Source organism: Lacerta agilis, chromosome 2, assembly GCF_009819535.1.
Source record: "Lacerta agilis isolate rLacAgi1 chromosome 2, rLacAgi1.pri, whole genome shotgun sequence".
NCBI classification, from domain to species: Eukaryota; Metazoa; Chordata; class Lepidosauria; order Squamata; family Lacertidae; genus Lacerta; species Lacerta agilis.
The window spans coordinates 83,260,005-83,281,544 of record NC_046313.1 but is presented as its reverse complement, the minus strand read 5'-3'; the positions used below and the strand labels follow the sequence as shown (position 1 = coordinate 83,281,544).

Below are 21,540 nucleotides of genomic sequence, written 5' to 3'. Positions count from 1 at the left end.
TAGGATCTGCTGGGTCCTGCTATCACATGATAGCAATTAGACTCAACCTAAGCCTCTCCACTATGCCTGCCTAGAAGTTGGAACACCGAAGGGGCATTTTCCTTACCTACCCACCCACTTTTGTCGTGGCCAGTCAAACTGGTAGGGCTGAGGAGCATACAGTGCTGGCTGTGTTACCCCATCAGTCCCCAACCCAGCCAGCGAGGGATTAGGATTGTAGCCTGCCTCACAGGTCTTGACTTCCAAGGGAGATAATTCGACGGCCTTAGGGACAATAGCATAATGCCATACAAATCAATGGCGAGACCGCATTTGAAACACTGTGTACAGTTCTAGTCGCCACACCTCAAAAAGGATGTTGTAGGGTTGGAAAAGGTTCAGAAAAGGGCAACCAAGATGATCAAGGGGATACAGCAACTGCCCAGTGAGGTAAGATTGCAGCAATTGGGACTTCTTCATTTAGAAAAAAGGCACGTGAAGGCTACAGGATAGAAGCTTATAATACTATGCATGGCATGGAGAAAGTAGACAGAGAACAGTTTTTCTCCCATGATCTCATGAATATCCAAGGAAGCTGAATGCCGGGCAATTCAGGGCAGATGAAAGGAAGCACTTCTTCACAAAGCACATTGTTAAACTATGGAACTCACTCAAACAGGAGGCAGTGACAGCCACAAACTTAGATAGCTTTAAAAGAGGATTAGACAAATTAATGGAAGATAAGGCCATCAGTTGTTACTAGCTTCTGAATACCAGTAGCTGGAAACTGCCAGAGGGGAGAGTGTTCTGGTGCTGCTTCTTGGTTTCCTACAGACACCTGGTTGACCACTGTAAGAGCAGGATGCTGGCTTGGATGGGCCACTGGCCAGATCCAGCATGCTCTTCTTGTGGTCTTAATTACTGTAAAGTCCTGTTTCTTGCTGCTGCTGATTTCATCTAATGCAAAGAACGTAAACAGTGTAGCTCTTGGTCATAGTATCTTAATTAGAAAGGAGTTAATATGGGAAGAGTTGATCAGGTAAGATATATGGATTTGATGCCATGATGGGCTGTAAGCACTAGCACCTTGAACTGGGTTCAGATGAGCACAGGCAGCCGGTGCAGTTGCTGCAGAAGCGATAAAATATGTTAATTTATCTCTGTATTCATCAGGGCTTCCTCACCCGCTGAACAAATTGTGAACCACACTTGTGTAAGAGTTGGATTGATGCAGTAATTGGAACGGCAAGCAAAACGGTTAACATGATTACCTTACAGTGTAGACCCATATTTCTGAAGGTGTCAGGAGGAAGAAAACAGTTCCACTGGCTCGGTTGTAGGTAAAACTTAGAATTGGCTGGATCAGAGCAGGATAAGGAGGTGGCAGAACTGTGCATAACTTTTCCCCGTCTTGAAGTGAGAATATTCTTAAACTTTGGGGGGGAAAACAGAGAGCAAACAGTGTTAAAAAACAAACAAACTATAGGTCAACTATTATATACATCAGTGTTTCCCCAACTTGGATCTTCAGCTGTTTTGGGACTACAATTCCCATCATCCCTACCACTGGTCTTGCTAGCTAGGGATGGTGGGAGTTGTAGTCCAAAAACATCTGGAAGGCTGAGTTTGGGAAACACTGGTATACACTTTAAAATGACTCTGAACCATTTGCTATCATCCAGATAGTAATATAAATATATTTATTTTGGGAAGGATCACAATGTGTTCACACTGGAAACAATAAGAATTTGCCTTTTAAGAAACCTGTTTTACAGAAATCCCAACATTTCAACATACCTGTTGTCAGCACCCATAGCAACCACCCTGCTGGACTTCTCATGTGCACTACAGACGTAGAGTTTAGTTACTGGACTGTTGAAATGAGTCCAAAAGGTAGTAAATGAGTTCAGATCATATATATGAAGATTGCGGGGAGAACAGCAGTACAGAAATTTATCATCCACTGTGCCAATCCAACGTATTCCTTCCTTGAATGGTGATATGCTGGATATAAAAGAATGGTATTATAGGCCAGATGTGAGCTGAAGAAAAGTGCTGGGAGCTGGAATTAGGAGTAGATCAGCCATAAAACACCTGGTGTCAGTGAAATTAACTCTGCATTCAAAGAAACCAAAACAGGGCAGGCCTAGTGATCACAGCAACTCTTCCCACTAAGTCTTGCTCCACGAAGGCAGTTGTGAGGACTGAAGTTACCCACCTTCCCAATGCTATCTAAGGATCTCCCCAGGGTCCTTCCCCAGCCTCTGTTGTCTTGTCTCTCTTTGCTCCGCCCTCTTCATTTCTCTGCATGTTCTGGGGGACCAGTGTGAGGGAAGCTGGTCATAGCAGGAGGGGGGAGATTCCCTGGCTTCTTCAGCAGCCTGCCTCCCCTCTGCCTCTGCTTCTGTCTCTAATTCTGGACTGCTCTCTGACACAGCCTCTTCCTGCTCACTAAACCCTGTTGCCTCTTTAGCCTCCAATACCTCTTCCTCCCTGTCTGCTCCCCCTGACCACTCATTGTCTTTCCACCACCAGTCCCCTGTCTCTGAGTCTTCTTCCCTTGGGGGTTCCCCAGCTAGTGCCTCCCACCAATCCCCCGCATCCAGCCACTCCATGGTTGAAATTCATGACATGACACTCTTGGAAGCACATCAAATCCATTAAAATTGTCCTTGTCATCCACATTATGTGCAAATACTGATGCTAAGTCGATGAGGGCAACATCATCAGTCAGTTTGGCACATTTGTCAAACAGCCAGCAAAAAGAAGGAACTTTGTAACAATAGGTAATTACTGTTTTTATCATATGCAAATATAACAGAAAAATGCTACCATAAGCAATATATAACATCAGTCCCTACAAAAGCCATTTAATAGTCATTATAATTATATATATTTTTGAATGATTTACAGGTATAGTGAATTATACAAAGTAAGTGATGCATTATCTTTCACAATCAATATATTCAGGGGGGAGAATTTCAAAACAAATTCATAGCATAATCCCACACATGTTTACTCAGACATCAGTTCCAGTGAGTTCAATGGAGCTTATTCCCAAGTAAGTGTCCATAGGATTACAACATTAGTATTTTAGAAGCTGTATGAAATGCTAGTCAACCTCCTGGTGTGTAAAATGTATGAACTGGATGCACCCCCAGACATAAACCCATATATTTATAAATTAGGGAGTACTACCTTGTTTAAACTACCTGTAAAAAATGTCCATTGTATCAAATGACCAGAGTTTGACTGATCCATCTAGAGATCCAGAGATAAATAAAGAGGTAGAGTTTGGGTGCAGCAGAAGCTTTGTGACAGTTTTGGAATGACCTTGAAATGTGTGCAGCAAGGAGCCTTGGTCACTCCAAGATTTTACTGGGTAAAAAGAATAACAGGAAAACACAAAATTAGTAAAACTGTAACAATTCAGTTATGAATACAGAGTTGGATCCACAGATTTTGTTATTGAAATCATTGTTTGAAATTGGGTATGTCAATGCCTTCCTTTTATGGTGGCTTCTTTAGTTGCAGTTTTAGGATGTTAGAGAGGGTGTGGTATGCCTTCCACTTCTGTGCAAGGAAACTCACCAGGATCGCTCTATCATGTTGCTATTTGCTTGGCTAAGGAGGACAGTCCAGTCTCCAGCTTTGCACTGTTCTGTCAAGATCTATCCTATGTTTAGTGCTTGAATTACAGTACAAGGGGAAAGAGGGGATCTGACTTGTTTCCTTACCTTTTATGATAGCTCCATAAACTACTTTTTTAGAAGGCTGTGGGTAGTTTGGCTGAAAGCGAGAGGAGTTAGGAGTGGGATTTTGGGATTTAAGTAGCTTGGGTTTTGAGAAGTACAGAGAAAGAGATTTGGTAGAAACTCCTTCTGTACATTGTACAAAGACTTGGATCCAACTCTATATCAGCAAATTACTCTCCAGTAATGTAAGGTCATAAAATTCTAAAGCTGAAAGAGACCTGAGTGACATCTAGTCTGGCTTTATCATTGCAATATCTTTCTTGGATCTAAGCCATAGCCCCAAATAATTCTATCTGCAAACATCCAGTTTTAAATTCTACTGATAACCATCTCCAAATCTGAAGTCCCAATTAGTGAATGCTGCAAGAGGTCTATATTTCATATAAGTAGTAAAGGTAAAGGTAAAGGGACCCCTGACCATTAGGTCCAGTCGCAAACGACTCTGGTGTTGCAGCGCTCATCTCGCTTTATTGGCTGAGGGAGCCGGTGTACAGCTTCCGGGTCATGTGGCCAGCATGACTAAGCCGCTTCTGGTGAACCAGAGCAGCGCACCGAAACACTGTTTACCTTCCCACCAGAGCGGTACCTATTTATCTACTTGCACTTTGATGTGCTTTCAAACTGCTAGGTTGGCAGGAGCAGGGACCGAGCAACGGAAGCTCACCCCATCGTGGGGATTTGAACCGCTGACCTTCTGATCAGCAAGCCCTAGGTTTAGACCACAGTGCCACCCGCATAAGTAGTAGATAGTTCTAAAATCCAACAGACAAATCTGGCCTGCTTATAAATCCATTACTGATTTGGTACTAAGTATTCCTCTAAAGAGATAACAGTTAGCTTGTAACACGTGAACTCCAAAATTCTTGTCTTATTTTTTTGGGGTGGGGGGATCTATACTTCCATAACTGATCTCTTCATGACTGCGTCAAAACTGAGAACTTGGATTAAAGAGAAATATTTTATCCCACCAAATTATAAATTTCACTGTTAGCATAGTCACAGCAGCAAGAAAGCAGTTTTCCTGGACTGGCAAGTGTGGCCATAGTGTCATTTGGCTCCATGAGAAATAGAATCAGAGCCAATTCAGGGCCTACCTTTCTAAGAGTGCATCTAGTCTAGTTATTTTTGTACGATTTGCCATTGGTAATTCCATGCGGAGATAGTGCAGGCTACATTGCACCTTGTGATCTGTCATCCATTGTCCCCATTAAGTTTCTGGCTTTCTTGTGTGAAAGCTTGTATTTCATTAAACACTTCCTTATTTCTTGCTGCTGCTTTAGCATTTAACAAACTTTTCATTGGTAACTTGTGGTTTTATATTTATTGGCAGCCATCCTGAGCACTTTGAAGGAAAGGCAGGATATGGATGGTTTAAATGATGTATAAAATAATACACGAAATGTATTAATTTGTTTGAAGAAGTGCCTCCTGTACTAATTAAAACATGCATTGCAGTTGTCAGAGGCCCTTTTGAGGTCTTGTCTGACAAAAAGTTCATTTTGCAGTGATGTGGTAAGCAGCCTGCTCTGTGGTGGCAGCCCATCTATGGTACCAAGGTTGGTGCCAACTGAAAACTTATGCATTTGCCCAGGGTTCTGCTGGTTATAAGTTTCATAGTTTCAGACTGGAAGGATGAAGTCTGCCCTGCTGTTATAAAGAATATTTTTTAACCATGGTATTTTAGTTGCTTTCATTTATGTACTGTATTGTATTTCACTGCTGAGGTTTAATTTTATGAATTTACTGCATGTACCCCTCCAGAAATCAGTGATGATAAAAGGGCAAGATAAAAATATTTTAAGTAAGTACGCCTACAAATCTCACATTTAAATTAACAGTAATCGGAGACTGTTGATTTAAACCATGGGTAGGCAAACTAAAGCCCGGGGGCCAGATCAGGCCCAATCGCCTTCTAAATCCGGCCTGCGGACAGTCCGGGAATCAGCGTGTTCTTACATGAGTAGAATGTGTGCTTTTATTTAAAATGCATCTCTGGGTTATTTGTGGGGCATAGGAATTTGTTCATTCCCCCCCCCAAAAAAAAATATAGTCCGGCACCCCACAAGATCTGAGGGACAGTGGACCGAGCCATGGCTGAAAAAGTTTGCTGACCCCTGATTTAAACCCTTGTATTTTTTTACTTAACAGCAATAGAATGTGCTATAAAATATGAAGATAAGTATGAAGATAACATTGGATTATTTGCAGCTTCTCTGGGACAACTTACTTTCATTGCCTTTGCAGGAGGTAACCAAAACGTTAAAGTCAGATGAGTAGACACAAGAGGTAATATCGGTTGTATGTGCATTTGGTATCTCGAATAGCATTTTCCCGTTGATGTTGTAGCAGGTGAAATGACATTCAGAAAAGCAGTAGTATCTTTGCATAAGGACATCAAAATCCATATTTGTGCACCACCTTTTCCCCATGTGTGGATATTCTCTACTGCATTAAATATATATGTATATATAAATAAAACATAGCAATGTGAAAAAACTGTGGGACGGAATTATTTGAATCTGATAAAAACAGAAAATCTGCTAGAGCCAGATGTTTTATATGAACTGTCACTACTGAGCAAGAAATATATGGCTGGATCCAATGTGTTGCTTCTACAAATGGAAGGGCTGCTTCTGTTTGTGGAAAGGACACCGAGATCCAATGGTGGAAGGAAAGAAGCAATTCACACAAATTCTCCTTTAGCTGCAGGAGCCAGGGTCACTTCCTCAACCCTCCAGCACATTTTTTCAAGCATCACTAAGGGCCACAGAGGGAAGAAGGAATCAGCAAAAATCAACTCCTCCCTTCCTCCATCCAGTTTGGAGCACCCCATGAACCAAGATCTGCTCATGAAAACTCTGGACCCAAGTCATGGATGCAGCCACACACTGCTAAATGTATTGCATACTATTATTTATTTATGAATAGGCCCAAGAAAGGTTCACACCAATAAAAATACTAAACAATATTCTATAACTGAAATAAAATATAATACAAACAATATCTCCAACAAAACAATAAAAAATCAGCATTAAATTGTTCATCATTCTACAAAAGTCTGGCAGCAAAATATCACCTAACACTTCACTCCACATCTCTGCCCAAAGCCTGCCAAAAGATCTGTTCAATGGAGCTTATCCTTGGAAGCGTATAGGATTTCAGCCTAAGTAAAAAATCTCATTCCATTTGCAAAGCTGTGAGCTAAAATAGAATTTGTGAAAACTTTTTTTGGGGGGGAGGGGAAGACACACATCTGTCAGATCCCAGCTGAATTAACATCTTTGGTTTCTCCATTAATGTATACTGGCAACTTTCACTTCTGCCCCAAGCATATTTGAAAATAGCTTCTCAGTATTAACCAGGAGCTGATCTATTGAGACAATATGATATTTCATTCTCTCTCTCTCTCTTATCTATGTGTCTCTTCCTCTCTTCGGTTACTTAATTCCATTTCCTCTCTTAATCTGTTGCCCGTTTCCCCTGCTCTCAGTCCCTCAACATTATTATGGTTATGATGAGGCTATTGGGGCAGGGGTGTTGGTCCCTCATGTATATTCTAAACAATGCTTGCATATATGCAAACCTCAGGTTACTCTGAGTCTGCTGACACCTCTTTTCTTGTGTGTGAGTGATGATATTTTGGCTGCAGCTCCATGAGCACCAGAAAGCTTGAATCACAAATGGAAAGGGTGATACTTTTCTCATAGTTATACTTCCACATATTTGTACATTCAAACTCACATACATAAATTGTGATGGGCTGCATCAAAGAAATAAGGTGCACATATACAGGCTTCTGGGTCTGGGCTGTTCAGTATAAATGCTCATTCCAAAATTCAAACAAACTCATGTACCTGGGGAAGAGGCCATAATTGCACATTGGATAGATGCTAGATTCTTCTGAGATCCTCTTTTCTTTAAACTTCCAAATCTAAAATAGAAAATATTATAAACTTAGTTGAAAAGCTTAAATAGCATCAGTTGGAAATCTAGAAGTTTAAGACTGCAGGCCTATGGACACTTACTTGGAACGCTGTGAGATTTATCTCCAAGTAAATATGCATATGATTGAGCCGTGTTGAAATCTTTTTGGCAAGGGATTTACATTTCAGAAAGTGTGCTATTTTGTTTTTTTTGTTTTTTGTTTTTTTTTATAAGAATTTATTGGCATTTTTCTATAACAACATATACCCACACCCACACCTACAATTAAACAAATGCAAAACAAATAAAACAAATACAAACAATGTCAAGTTTTCTTATTGCATCTTTCTAGAAAAAAAAAAATTTCTATTTCCATATCTTGACTATTGACTTCCCCTGCCTTTTCACCTTCGAGTTTATATCCTTAATCTATTTTATAACCATTTCTCCTAAAAAAGAAAAAAGAAATTAAATTCAGTTGTGTAATTACAATCAATTATATCTTCAACATTTTACTAAAAATACATCATCATAATAATACCTCGTCATAATTCTTCTTCATTTATTCTTATCGATTTCTTATCTTAATCTACATCTTGATCTCAATCCTCTTAATCCATAAACTTAATCCACTTAAATTCACTTTACTTATACTCCCCCTCACAGATCTTCACAACTCATTCGATCAAATCTATCTCTCCTATCCTTAAGATTGCTGCTAATAACATGATAACTTGAAATATCTCCTTTCATGTTCAAATAAAAAATATAACAGAAGATTGTTGACAGTATTCACCCTCCGATTTCAGTTTACCATATCAGGCTACCTTAAGTTTTACTTAATGCTTCACCCCACACCCCCTCTGTCCATTATTCTTCTCCTGGTGGCTTCAGCACTAAACTTCCATGTAGCTTCCCTCTCCAAACGTCCACAGATCCAGGCACAGTCCAAATCTCTCCTTGCCACGAAATCAGAGGTATCCATCTCATCATCTCTCAGCTTCTTCGGTTCTTTGTAACATTTCTTTTCTTCTTGTAAATACCTTAATTCTCTGTCCCTGGCCCCCGAGCTCACACCTCGGGGACTGGATATAGGAAATCTTGACGTCGCCTTGGGGCTGCCACCCCCAGAAAGCGAATTTCTTCTCCGAAGTAGCTCACTCATTTCTCTCCAACTTTGCATCAACCCTCTCAGCTCCTTGGCTAGGCATTCTTCCAAAATGTCAAAAGTTTTAAAAGCCTCCTCTGTGGGCAATTGGTTCCATTTCAGACCCCCACACAAGACTTTGACTTTTCTGCAAAGCAGTTCCACCTTCAAGGCAGTGAGTCTCTGTTCATCCGTTAGTCCAGAGTTCAATACCAGTTCAAGGACGAGACCCAACATACTGGCAGAGGAGGAGGAAGTGGGTGTCATATTTCTACTCCCCTCTTTGTTCGTCGCCATTTTCCTGAGCTGGAGCGCAAATACCGCAACTTTAAATGGAGATATTTTCCTCTAGTTAACTTCCCGAAAAAAAAAAAGTTTGCCAGTCTCATGTGTCAATTTTAAATACATTGTAACCAGTTCTGTAGCAGCAATCACTCAAATTGGTTAGATTCTTGAGCTCGAAGGGAGGGAGGCAGGCTGCCCTTCTCCTTCCCCCCGGATCGTCCCAAAAGCACGATTTCTACTCAAATTCTTTACTCACGACCACCGGGTTCCTTTAGCTCCATTCTTCACAGGTAGAACTTAGACGCTCACCGCGGGCTCTGTCGCCGCATTTGCATCCCGGTTGGGGCATGTCCCCGAAGCCCGGCTCCGGTTGTCCCTTCACCCCCACTCCCCCTTTACAGGGGGAGCGAGGGAAGGGTTCGGAGCCTCCGCGGGCGCTGCCGGGGAGCCCAGGGTGCGGGACGCTCTTCCCGCACCCCAACCGGAGCCCCGCTTTGCGGTAGCGGGGCTCCTGACCCCCGGGATGGACAGGGCGCTTCGGACCCGAAGCAGCCCTCGACCACCCGGCGATTGCGTCGCCGCCGGAAGTCGCTATTTTGTTTTTTATTAGAAAGGACACTGCTAGAACCAGACAGAAGAAATACTCATGTTCTTTTAAAATAGCAATATATATATTATAATTAATGAACCCCCCCCCCCAAAAAAAATCTATTCTCAAAAATCTTTTATTAGCAGGCAAAATATTCATCAGTGAGCTGCAATGATAGTTTTGCATGTTTCTGTACCAAACAAACATTAGAATATTTTTCTTCTTCTTTAACTGAATCCACCTAATTCAGTAATTCAGCAGAAAAAGAATAATAAATATTTACCGGTATGTGGATCAGAAATCAAAATTAATTGTTCAATAGTTTTTGCATGATCTGCCATCTACCAAGTGACATAATCAGAAGTGCCCATGGAATAATAATGCATATACACATAAGTGATAAAATCTGGACTCCAGTGATTGATTCACAAAATAAGAGGCCTCATATATCCTGATTTTCCTGATCAGTACCCCTAAACATGTAGTAAACATTAATTTGGTGTCATGCCTTCAAACCTAATGCAGGAAAACATAATTCTAGTGTTCATGCACCTACAATGTCCACTCGGCTGAAGACTGACTGGCAACAATGCTTTCAGCACACCTCTTTACGGAATTGATGCGATTAACCAACTTACAAGATGCCTTCTGTCTAAAATGTTACAAGGATTGTCTTGTTTATGCCTGAAAGTATCCAGTGTTGTAATCATGGAATCATGAACTTGACTATTAAAATAATAAACAAACCAACAAAAAGCAGGGTTTGCCAAACTTACTGGGCCTGCAGGCAGATTTGGAAAACATCATGGGCACCCACCACAAAATGATATTTCTATGGCTGAGTCTGGCTAGTTACAAAACAGGTACCATGCGGAGAGCAGACTAGCCTTTCTCTCCTCTTTTGCCCAGGTCATTTTTGAATTTTAGTACCCGCTTTACCCAGGCCTCTGCATTGTTTTTACATCCCTTCAGAAGGGAGCTTTTTCCAGAGGAATAACTGTGAGGGGTGAGAGACTCTGTGTTGGACATCAGAGGATGGCTATCTCTACTGGTCTTGCCCCTCCATCCAGCCCTAAAAGCCTTCAGAAGGGAACAACTGTTCAGAAGGGAAGAGCAACTGTTGCTTAATATATATTTTGACTTGATCTATTAGTAATGTGTATGTTTATTTAAATGTTTAGGTCAAATGAACTGTTAATTGCTGGTGATTTGTTTGTGTGTGCTATGTTGCATTGTTATTATATGGCTTACTATGTATTGTTGTATTTTGATTTCCCCCCCCCCCCCCTGAACTCACTGTTGAGCACAGATTTATTTGTGGGAAATGTGGCTTATAAATAAAATGACAATGGCAATACCTTTATTCCCCCGATTCCTCCACAGATGAGTTCATCTCTCACTGGGTTGAATGACATAAAGCTTAGCCGTCCAAAACCTGGATTTTCTGCTGAACAAGTCTCATTATAATCCTTGTTGTAAACCTTAAAAAACAAAAACAAATACTGATGTCAAAGATCTTGTATTTTACAACATTTCAAATTACATCTAACGTTAACTCTTTTTAATGTGCACATACTTTCTTTCTTTGTCAGTAAAAATAAAGTGGGCTCTAATTATTTATTATTATTATTATTATTATTATTATTATTATTATTATTATTATTATTACTGCATTATAATTTAGTATTATTACTATTTCTGCATTATTATTTCCATGGCCTGTTTAATTTGTATCCAAAATTTCTTTGCGTTCTCATGCTTTCACCATGAATGAGGGGGAAAACCCCTTTCAGTATTAGATTCACGTTTTAAGCACTGCATTCATTTTATGGAACTTTTTTGTTGTCGTTGTCAGGGTAGAGTTAGTAAAAGAGTTAGAATGTTCACAGAGGCAAGGGTTAAGTTATGAGGGGAGGTACAAGCCAGTCCTCACTAGGAGGTTAGAAAAAGAGCGGGAAAAGCCTTTTGAGAGTTGCTGGTCAGGGGAGTAGCAGAGCTCAGAAGGTATCTGAACTAAATGACTCTGTGGAGTGATAGTTGAAGTTAAGAACTATTTATTAATACTGTTTGTGAATTCTTAATAAAAATTATAAAAGACCAAGAGACGTTTGTGTGGTAATGTGAAGAGGAATAGACCAGCCTTGACAGTCGTGTATCATCTGGTTATTACTATAAAATAATTTTCTTCTATACTAGTGTACAATGAAAAAATAATGACTCACTGTCCAGATATCCTACAGAATATCAAACATTATCAAGAATCCTAAATCTTTCCCTCAGTTTATAACCCGTTTCTTCTCGCAACCCAAAAGAAAGCAACGTTCTGCATAGTTTTGAGACAATATGTCTCCTGATACATATATACCGTATTTTTCCGCCCCATATGTATTTTGGGGGACTCCAATTTAAGAAAATGGGGGAAGATCTATCCGTGTATAAAACGCCCCCAAATTTTGGACATTTTTTTTTTTTAGGAAAAAACCCTAGTCTTATACACGGAAAAATACGGTATTTTCAAACTCTGAATTGTGAACAACATCCACAAACATTATAGTTTGGCTTGCTGTGACAAGCAAACCAGATTGATGAGCTCAGATATGGGAGAGTAGACGAAAAATGCTGTCTGGATTACCAAAGTAATAAGCAGTGTTGAAGATTCTAGCATCTTGCAAGTGGAAACAGGGACCCTCTTGTGTTCCTGTCTCATTCCTATCCTCACAGAAGCATCAATGTCAGAACCTCTTTAAAGGCTATTTTGTGACTGCTGTATGCCTGTATTCATTACCTTTGCAAAAGTGTCTCTGAACTGAATGAAAAAGCAAATGGGATGCCTGTGCTTTGGGTTACAAAGCAAAACTGCCACTGCAATCCTAAGCATGCTTACTCAATGCCCGCTGATTCAGTAAAGCTTAAAGTTAAAAAAGGTAAAGGTACCCCTGACTGTTAGGTCCAGTCGCGGACGACTCTGGGGTTGCGGCGCTCATCTCGCTCTATAAGCCAAGGGAGCCGGCGTTTGTCCGCAAACAGCTTCCAGGCCATGTGGCCAACATGAGTAAGCCTTACCTGCTAGTAATGTGCTAAGGCAGGTGTGGGAAACCTTTGGTCTGCCAGATGTTGCTGAACTAAAAGGGACATTGCAGAGGAAGAGTGGGCGCAGGTTGGGGCAAAGAGAAACTTACACCTATTCCAAACCCTGTTCAGCTTGGTCATGTGACTCAGGGCCCACACCTCAAAACTTGGTCTCCTACACTTGGCATTAGCCCTTGCCAAAAGCTCCTGAATGGAGTTTGGAATGGGATAGTTTATGTGGATGTGAGTTAGGCTAGCCTAAATTACACTGGCTTCCTATAATTAGGATTGCTCTGTAAATGTTTAGAAGGCACCCACAAAATCTCCCCAAACAGGCAAAGGAAAAAAATGGGGGGGGGGGTGAATATGCAAGCAGAGACAGTAGATTTACCATGGACAGTTACTAAAAAACTGGAGTTTCAGGTATATAGGGGCAGCTCAAGCAGACAACAGTTTTCACATGTCACATGCAAAGGCACGCAACTGAGCTTCAACACTGCTTTTAAAAGTGAAATGTGGCTTTGAAAGTGTATAATTTAAAGCAGAGATGTTGCAAATGGAAGTGGAGCACTTAACCCTTTCCACACCCAGTTTCTCCACTCAGAACTCCCTTCTCCCCAAGCTGCTTTGAACTTTAAAATAAAATGCTTGGGCTCGGTTACACTTCTCTGAAAGTGACATATAGCTAGTTCCATATGCTCACATGCTGCGCAAATCTTCCCTAACAGGCAGATACTGAAGTCCTATTACTTTGCTGCCAGAATCTGCAAATCGTTTCTCTTCTCATGAGGAAAAAAACAAAATACTTGCATCAAGAATGACAAAACACAATTTTACCTTAATTGAGAAATCTTTTTGCAGAACAAAGTAGACATTATACTTTTCAGAGTAAGTGATGATTCTTGCCGAGCTGAGCTGAGACTTTGGAAACTCCAACTCTCTTCTAACTGAAAAGTTGAACACAAACAATATTTTTAATAATAATAATAATAATAATAATAATAATAATAATAATAATCTAATCTAGCCTTGTAAATAAATCCACAAACATTACTAGATAGGGAGGGGGTGGGGGAAACAAGCTGCAAAGGCACTACAGTACTAGCATGTGTTTCCATGCTGGCTACAGAGAAAGGGAAGTGTTCTCCTCTGCAGCCAGCAAAGGTGCTACCACTTAGCAGGCAGGTTTTTCTAACTAGCCTTCCACCAAGTAGTTCTGCAGAGGAGAGGTGGTGAGATCTGTCTTCTTCCACCAGTCCATTCAATCATCTGCATAGAATTTCTGGTTTCCTATGTCTTCCTGGCAAGTAGTTGAATACAGTACAAACTCAGCTAATCCAACTGTTTTATACTATTGGCTCCATCTTCAATGGAACTACTCAGAATATAGTCATTAAAATCAGTAGAAGATTCATATTCTACAATTCCATAGAATAAATATTTAAAATTATATTTAACATGACTAACTTGAGTTGGTATAGGATTATGAACAATTTCATGCTTTGTATCTAGCAGAACAGAAATGGAAAATGGTTTGGGACACTGAATAGAGCAGATTTATCAATATAAATGGCTCCTTACCTAGGAGACCTCAAAGAATAGATTAAGATAAAAGCTAGTCCAGTTTATTGAACACAATGTGTTCCCTGGAAACCGTTCATTAGACAAGCATTAGCATAATGAGTCCATAATCACCATTGTTTCTTATGGGAACATTTCTAATCTAGGAGTTGCCCAATCTCTCTCCATGGTTTGTTTGGCTGCAGCCAACCATCAAAAGAGAGACAAAGGAAAAATTGATCTGTCAGATCTCTCCTGCTCTCCTTTGCTTTAGCTTAGATTCCTGAATTTCAGGGCAATGGACCAGATGGCCCTCAGGGTCCCTTCGAACACTACAATTCTATGATTCTATTTGATCTTGCTCCCTCCTTGCATGGTTTCTTCCCAAAAGAGGCTGCCACTGCCCAGCAACCACAAACAAGCAAGGGAGTGGGCTAAATCTGCGGAGTGCATAGTGAGGTTCGGGCATAATTCTTTGCATTTGGATAGGTGAATTTTCACATTGCGAGTGGGCAGATTGTGGGACCTGCATGTACACTAACAGGGCTGTGACTTCCTGCTGAAATCCTGTAACTTTTCATACTGCAAAATGTTCCAATTATTTGTTTATTTAGCTCCACTTTTGTTGTGCTGCCCTTCCAGACGGCAGTAATGTGGTATTAGGGAAACATCGCAGAACAAGTAATAAAGCGGAATGATGTCTGGGCAGTCCAGTATAAATCCACCACTAATGTGCTATTATTGTGTCAATGACATGTTACAGAATACAACCACCAAATAAACAAACATAGATAGAGAGAGAGTGTGTGTGAGAGAGAGACTGGTGAGGAAGAGCTGCAGAACCACATTCCTGACACCATTGTCACTGCTGCTTACCTGGACCAGGCTGGGGGCAAGGTCAGAGCCATGTGGCGTAGGTGTCAGGAGGTTGGTTCCAGGGCTGTGCGTGTGGAGGAAAAACTTAAAACATGTTGCAGAGTTCCCAAAAATAGACCAGAGGCAATTGTACTTCATCTAGCAGAGCTTTACTGCTACTGAAGGCAAATGAGCATAATGGTCACAAATTCAATACATTCAGGATTGGCACTGTCCATAAGAATTCCAGTTGCAGCAGATTAATCTCAAACTAACAAGAATTTATAATAAAACTAAACCTTAACACTATATACAGAACAGAATACCACACCATTACAAAAAGATAGAAAGAGAAAGTAAAACCCAGGCTTCTGGCCTTACTTATATAGTCAGCATGACCTTTGACAGAAGAGATAAGAGAACCAGATTAAACCATCTGTCCTCAGCTTCCCTGAAGGAATAACCCAAACATCACGAACCGTCTGCTTGCTTCTTTCACACAGAGAAGCTGCCATAACCCTCTTGAATTAATTAGAATAGGAAAGATCTCTACACATCAGATCAATACTTTCTGCACTAAGAAATGCAAACTGACACCCCTCACAATACTACTGACATCTATACGCACACACTATACAGGAAGAGAAAATAAACAAAACATCTAATACTTACTTTGATCAAAAAATAACCTTAATGCTGAAATTAATGTTCTGTTTCCCTTTTTTAAAAGGGAGAAATCTGATCTACTTGATCAAAAGGATTGACACAAAATGAAAATACACTTGAAAACAAAACCATTAAAGGTGGAATTCAATGTAGCACTAAGGCGGGCATTCTGTCAACTCAAGGATTTCTCATCGCACAACGGGGTTTCCCCACCGCACCGCACCCCACCCCTCCTAAATCTGTTGTAGGGTTTCTCTCAACCCAACCCCCTGCAGTATGACACACACAAGTGAGACCCATTCCACAATTACTTGCTGAATATTGCCAGATGTCATCAGAAAAATAGTTTAAAACAACAACAACAAAAGACAGGTCATTAGAGACACTAGTCAAATGTGAAGTGGCAGAGGCTGGTATAAAGTTCTTAGTGGGCACACTATTTGGTACTTTGTTTAATTCTTCCTTCTGAAAGTACACACAAATGTGAAATGAAATTGAAAGCAGACTATAGATTTACCTTACCAGAACGATTAGTAGGAAGCAAATCCAGACTGAAAAATCCTTTCCCATCTAACAACACCAGTCGTTTGCTCCTGTTACAATAGGTTGCTAAAAGGAATTGTGAAGAAGATGGTTTTAGGCCTTGACTTCAAACAACATTTGTGGATTTATATGACTGGAAGGATACTGAGATACACAAAAGAAAGGGGAGGTGGATCCTAATGTTTCTACAGGCGTTTTATCTTTAACGGGGTAGAATTTACCGCTTCTTACCTCCAATGATATCTAAACCTTGCTGGGTGTGGCTCTTAATTAATCTGAAGCCAAAAGAAAGAAAGGCAGTGCCCTTTCCTATAAATCTGCAACAGGAAGAATAATTTTACTTTTTAGAGACATACATAAACAGCACTGGGAAAATGGAACTGACTGAAGCATACCCTATTTCCACTGGCCACATTGAACTCAAAGTTCTAAAATTCAAGTGGAAAAACAAAAAACAAAATGAAATAAAGCAAGTTTTTATATAGTATGTGAACCCAAATAAATAACCAAAGTACCCTTTTTGGAGTGGAAAAGTTGTTTTCAGGCTGTAGTGTAAGACCAAAAACTCCTTGGTTCTGAAGCAAGGGATTGTGGGTGCTGGGGATCATGGGTTGCTTTGCTATGGGAAACTGACCAAGAATTGCCCTCGGCTAAGAATGTAGAGGGTTATCTTTAAGACTTTTACAACCGGCAGATCCGCTGGGGCAGTGTTTTTCAACCTTTTTTGGGCAAAGGCACACTTGTTTCATGAAAAAAATCACGAGGCACACCACCATTAGAAAATGTTAAAAAAATTAACTCTGTGCCTATATTGACTATAATATAAAGTAATTCTCTTGAATAGGAATCAAAGAAACAATTTTTCCCACGGCACACCAGGCAACATCTCGCGGCACACTAGTGTGCCGCGAAACAGTGGTTGAAAAACACTGCGCTGGGGAGTGTGAGATTCACAACTGCAGTGAGTCACTCTGATACCCTGATAAGCACTAGGGGCCAGCTGGTAATTGTCAAGGCTGTGAGAAATTAAGGAGTGAACATCAAAAAGAGGCTACAGCTGCCCTTCTTCCCTGACAGGTGAAGAGTAATGATCAAAAGGTGTGGATTGGTCAATGAGGTTAAGAAACTGTCTCTCATAGGAGGAAAATCGGGAGGACACGTGGGGAAAGTCCTATAATTGTCTGGCCTTTTGTGATGGAAAAACTTAGAAGCTTAGGAACTTAGAGACAGCCGAGGAACTTGGAAACATCTCAGAATGGGAACCTAAGGTCATCATGCCGGAGCCTCTAGGGTGAGACGCCTGAGAGAGAGCTACCTTTCTTTGAGATGTAGATTTCAGCTAAATGTCAGATCCTTGCCGCTCAAGGGAGAAGGATTAAGTGAGTCTTTAATGCTAGCATACTAGAATGCTTTTTTTTTGTTTTCTTTGCATGTAACCTGTTATTGGGAACTATACTTTAGGTATCTTTTTAGTAACTTTTAAATAAACGTTTAAAGGAACTATTGTTCTGGGTTTTTGTTCATCTCTGAGTTATGCTTGGCTAAATCCAGGTCTGCCGTGAGTCCATGCTACTATAAGGGAACATAATTATCTGTGGCTCTGGTTTGAGCCGGGAGGCTGCGTGACCAGCACAGGTGGGACTGCCCTCTTGTCCCTGTCCTGAGTTCGCAGCTAAGGTGAAATCTATAGAGGGTGGTGGCAGCGAAAAGAGCGTTTGGGCCAGCCTGGAGGGGCTGGGATTCAAACAGACAGAGTAACGCGTGCTCCCGGGGCGCCAGCAGTGGGAAAACTGTTGGGCTAAGGGGGGCACGATTACTACACAGGCACAAAAATGCTAGCAAAACAGAATTAAAACATATTTGGTATACAAGTGACAAGGGTGCTCATATGCTACAAATTTTAGATTCTATTCGAGACAGATCTCCAGAGATAATATGTGTGGTGTGTGTGTGTATATACTTACACCTGAGGTGGTATCGCCTTTGGTTTTAGATGCTCTTCAGTTCTAGGCGCCTCATCTTCAAAAGTTAATCTTCACAATAATGAAATAGAAATTTGGATTAGGTAAGAAATATACTACAATGCAGTTTGTGAAAACGGAAGAGAAACCACATTTAACATGATGAAACAATAGCATCTCCACGTTGGCTTTATTTCTGTTAAATAAATCACAACACAGTGTGATATGTCATGTGTTGTTGCTCATCTGAGGTTGCATTCACCTAATTTTAAGACTTACTAAGGAACGGAAGATTTTTTTTTATGCCCTCATGTGTAAAACCACAGAATTCAAAGAGAGTGCACTTTTGTTTTCCTATGACTCTAAATTTTAATATAGCTTTCAGCCATGATTGCTTATAAGGCAAAACATGCCTAAAAAAGTGTAAAGACCAACATAAAGATATTCCAGCAATTCTACCACGGGGCAAAATATCCCAAACAAGATTAATATAGTACCAGTTTAACTATACATTTAATTCAAAATGGTTTCACAGCTGAAGGGCCATGCAGCTAATCACAAATAACACGATTGTCATGTTTTATTATGAGTTATGGACCACATTATGGTTCCTCAGAAACTAGGTCATCTTATATCTTGCATCTGTTATGAGTTTGTGGGTGTCAGACTTCTAATCTGTATTACCCTAGCAAGTGTTAAAATATAAACCAGGCTAGCTTCCTCATGAGGTCATTGCCTGGGGGGTGGGCCATTAAGGGGATAGAGGACAAATGGTGGCCCACAGATGGTTAAATGGGGGGGGGAGCCTGAGTTTTTTAGGTCAGAGTTTGGGTGGGGAGATGGGAAGCAGCATGCAGAGGGTCAGAAAGCAATGTTTGATTTTTGTTTGAATCCAAGGCTGTGGCCTTGGGAGACACAAGTTCCTATTGGGTGTTGATGCTGTGAACCCCTCCACCATAAGTTCAGGTTGTATATGTGTGTAAATAAACCAGATATCATAGAGACACCAAAGTCTCCACTGTGCCCTATTTCCAAAAGGAAACATGAACCCAAGATGAGCACCTGGAACTCCTAAGAATCTCACATCTATCAGAGATTGAGGTGGCGTGCAACACATCTTATATGTTACACATATACAGTGGTGCCCCGCTAGACGAAAATAATTCGTTCTACGAATTTTTTCGTCTAGCGGTTTTTTCGTCTAGCAAAGCAGCAATGACAGCCGCGCTCCACTAAACGGAAAAAAGACGAAAAATTTTCGTCTTGCGAAGCAGCCCCATAGACTTTTTCATCTTGCGGGGCAGCTTCCGCTAGACGAATGCCGTTCGTCTAGCGAGTTTTTCGTCTAGAGAGGCATTCGTCTAGTGGGGCACCACTGTATAACAGAAGTGATGACTAATGGGGGACGGACAGACCCCAGATGCAATCTCAAAACAAATGTGGCAGTTAGCAATCAGAAAATAGAAGTAAAAGGTTAACACAACAAACATAACTGCAAAATCAGCAACATAGCTTTGGCTTCCAGTAGCCAGCTCTAACAATTGCAAGAACAAATATGTTCCCTCCTGAGGGGAACTAAAATGCACAACTTGGAACAAAAGACAAGCAAGCACACCAACAAAACACAGCAAACAGTCTGCAGGATCCCAAGCACACAAGAAACACACGTCTGACTGCAGGAATGCTGGAAAGACTGCCAAGCTATTGCCTTGAGCAGAAGGCAGGAACTGTAACTCTTCTGGATGTCAGCTAGTTAAAAGTTCCTGAAAGCTAAGTACATTCCTGCCTTAAGCATTAGGATGCACCAATCCCAGTGAGTCTAGCATGCCAAAAAGTACCCCCTCGCCCACAAACTTCTACAAAACAAACTTCCTAATTAAGAGGTGTTTTTAAAGAAAAAAAAAGCCTTAACCTGGTCTTACTAGCACTTAACATTTTAACTAATTTTTGTTTGCAGGAGCCTACATTAGACATTATGTGATACTTTCAGCATTGGTCTTTCAGCTGGGGGGGTATATTTATTGTGAATTTTGGGATTGTTTTAGGGCTCAGTATATGGACATATGAAATAATGAGAAAGGGGGTGCCTTTTATATATAATATAATATAATATAATTAATATATAATATATAATAGCAGAAAGGGCTTAAAGACTTAGAAAATGATCAAGTTAGACTTGAACCCAACCCATTTCTTTTTAGAAATGTGACAATGAGGCATACTGTATAAGGGTGCATCACTCAAAAATGTTTTCAAAGTTACATGCACATAAACCCAAAAGGATAATGTAAAAGTTAATATGTTGAATCTTAATATAGTACCATATTCACCTTTTTTTCTTGGAACCTCTTCGTTTTTGCTTTTTTATAGCACTGGTAATCCCTTGGCCTATATCCATTACCAAAAGCTATTGACTAGTAGGTGCAGAACAAATAAGACCCTATGCTGATTTCTGGCTGGTGCAGAAGATTCACTATACTAGTAAGCAATGAAACATTTACCTGAAATTCAAAAACCAAAAACATGAATTTACATAATGAAGTGGAAAATCCCATTTGTAAAAAATAGCTTGGATTTTGTTTGCGTATTTCCACAAACTCAGTTCAATACTAAAAAATACTAAAAAAAACAACAACACAAAACCCCAGGGTTTTGAAGAATGCACAACTTACCTCCTTGTTTATGAAGGTTGCACTGTAGTCTATAGACAATCAACATTTTATAAGAATAGTTCCTGGTGGAAGTCATAAACTGTTAGCAATTATCACTGGCTGTTGTTAAGATAAAATGGAATAGTTCCATGTTTGCTGCAGATGAAGGACATGACACGAATGCGACTTTAAAAGTATATTACCTAATAGTTGCCATCTTGATTCTGGGTCTGGTTCAAGGTGCCGGTTTTCATAGAATCATAGAAAGTTGGAAGGAACCCTGAGGGTCATCTAGTCCAACCCCCTGCAGGAATCTCAACTAAAGCATCCACGGCATCCATCTAACCTCTGCTTTAAAACCTCCAATGAAGGAGAGTCCACCACCTTCCAAGGAAGTTTTAAATTGTTTCTTTCTTCCCCATTCTGCTTGCTTTGTGTCACATTTGATAACTTACTTTGAGCTCTTCACCCCCATCCCAAGTTTTGCTATCCCACTGCTTGGCTCACCAGCTGGACCTATTACTCTTCCCTTTGTTTCTGATCTCCTGTTCCTGTT

At 40.5% G+C, this 21,540-nt stretch overlaps 1 protein-coding gene across 1 annotated transcript in view; it reads right to left on the bottom strand.

Moving 5' to 3' along the window:
- LOC117042324 overlaps positions 1 to 20,871 on the bottom strand; it is a 71,193-nt gene extending 50,322 nt beyond the window's left edge. Inside the window, exons 1-11 of the mRNA XM_033141871.1 lie at positions 20,664 to 20,871; positions 18,337 to 18,405; positions 16,604 to 16,689; positions 16,352 to 16,438; positions 13,586 to 13,695; positions 11,038 to 11,160; positions 7,589 to 7,665; positions 5,962 to 6,179; positions 3,192 to 3,357; positions 1,777 to 1,983; positions 1,251 to 1,412 (exon numbers count right to left, since the gene is read on the bottom strand). Of these exons, the coding sequence (XP_032997762.1) occupies positions 1,251 to 1,412; positions 1,777 to 1,983; positions 3,192 to 3,357; positions 5,962 to 6,179; positions 7,589 to 7,665; positions 11,038 to 11,160; positions 13,586 to 13,695; positions 16,352 to 16,438; positions 16,604 to 16,689; positions 18,337 to 18,405; positions 20,664 to 20,731 (1,373 nt within the window). The 5' untranslated portion in view covers positions 20,732 to 20,871. The remainder of the gene's footprint in view (positions 1 to 1,250; positions 1,413 to 1,776; positions 1,984 to 3,191; positions 3,358 to 5,961; positions 6,180 to 7,588; positions 7,666 to 11,037; positions 11,161 to 13,585; positions 13,696 to 16,351; positions 16,439 to 16,603; positions 16,690 to 18,336; positions 18,406 to 20,663) is intronic.
- Positions 20,872 to 21,540: the final 669 nt, after the last annotated feature.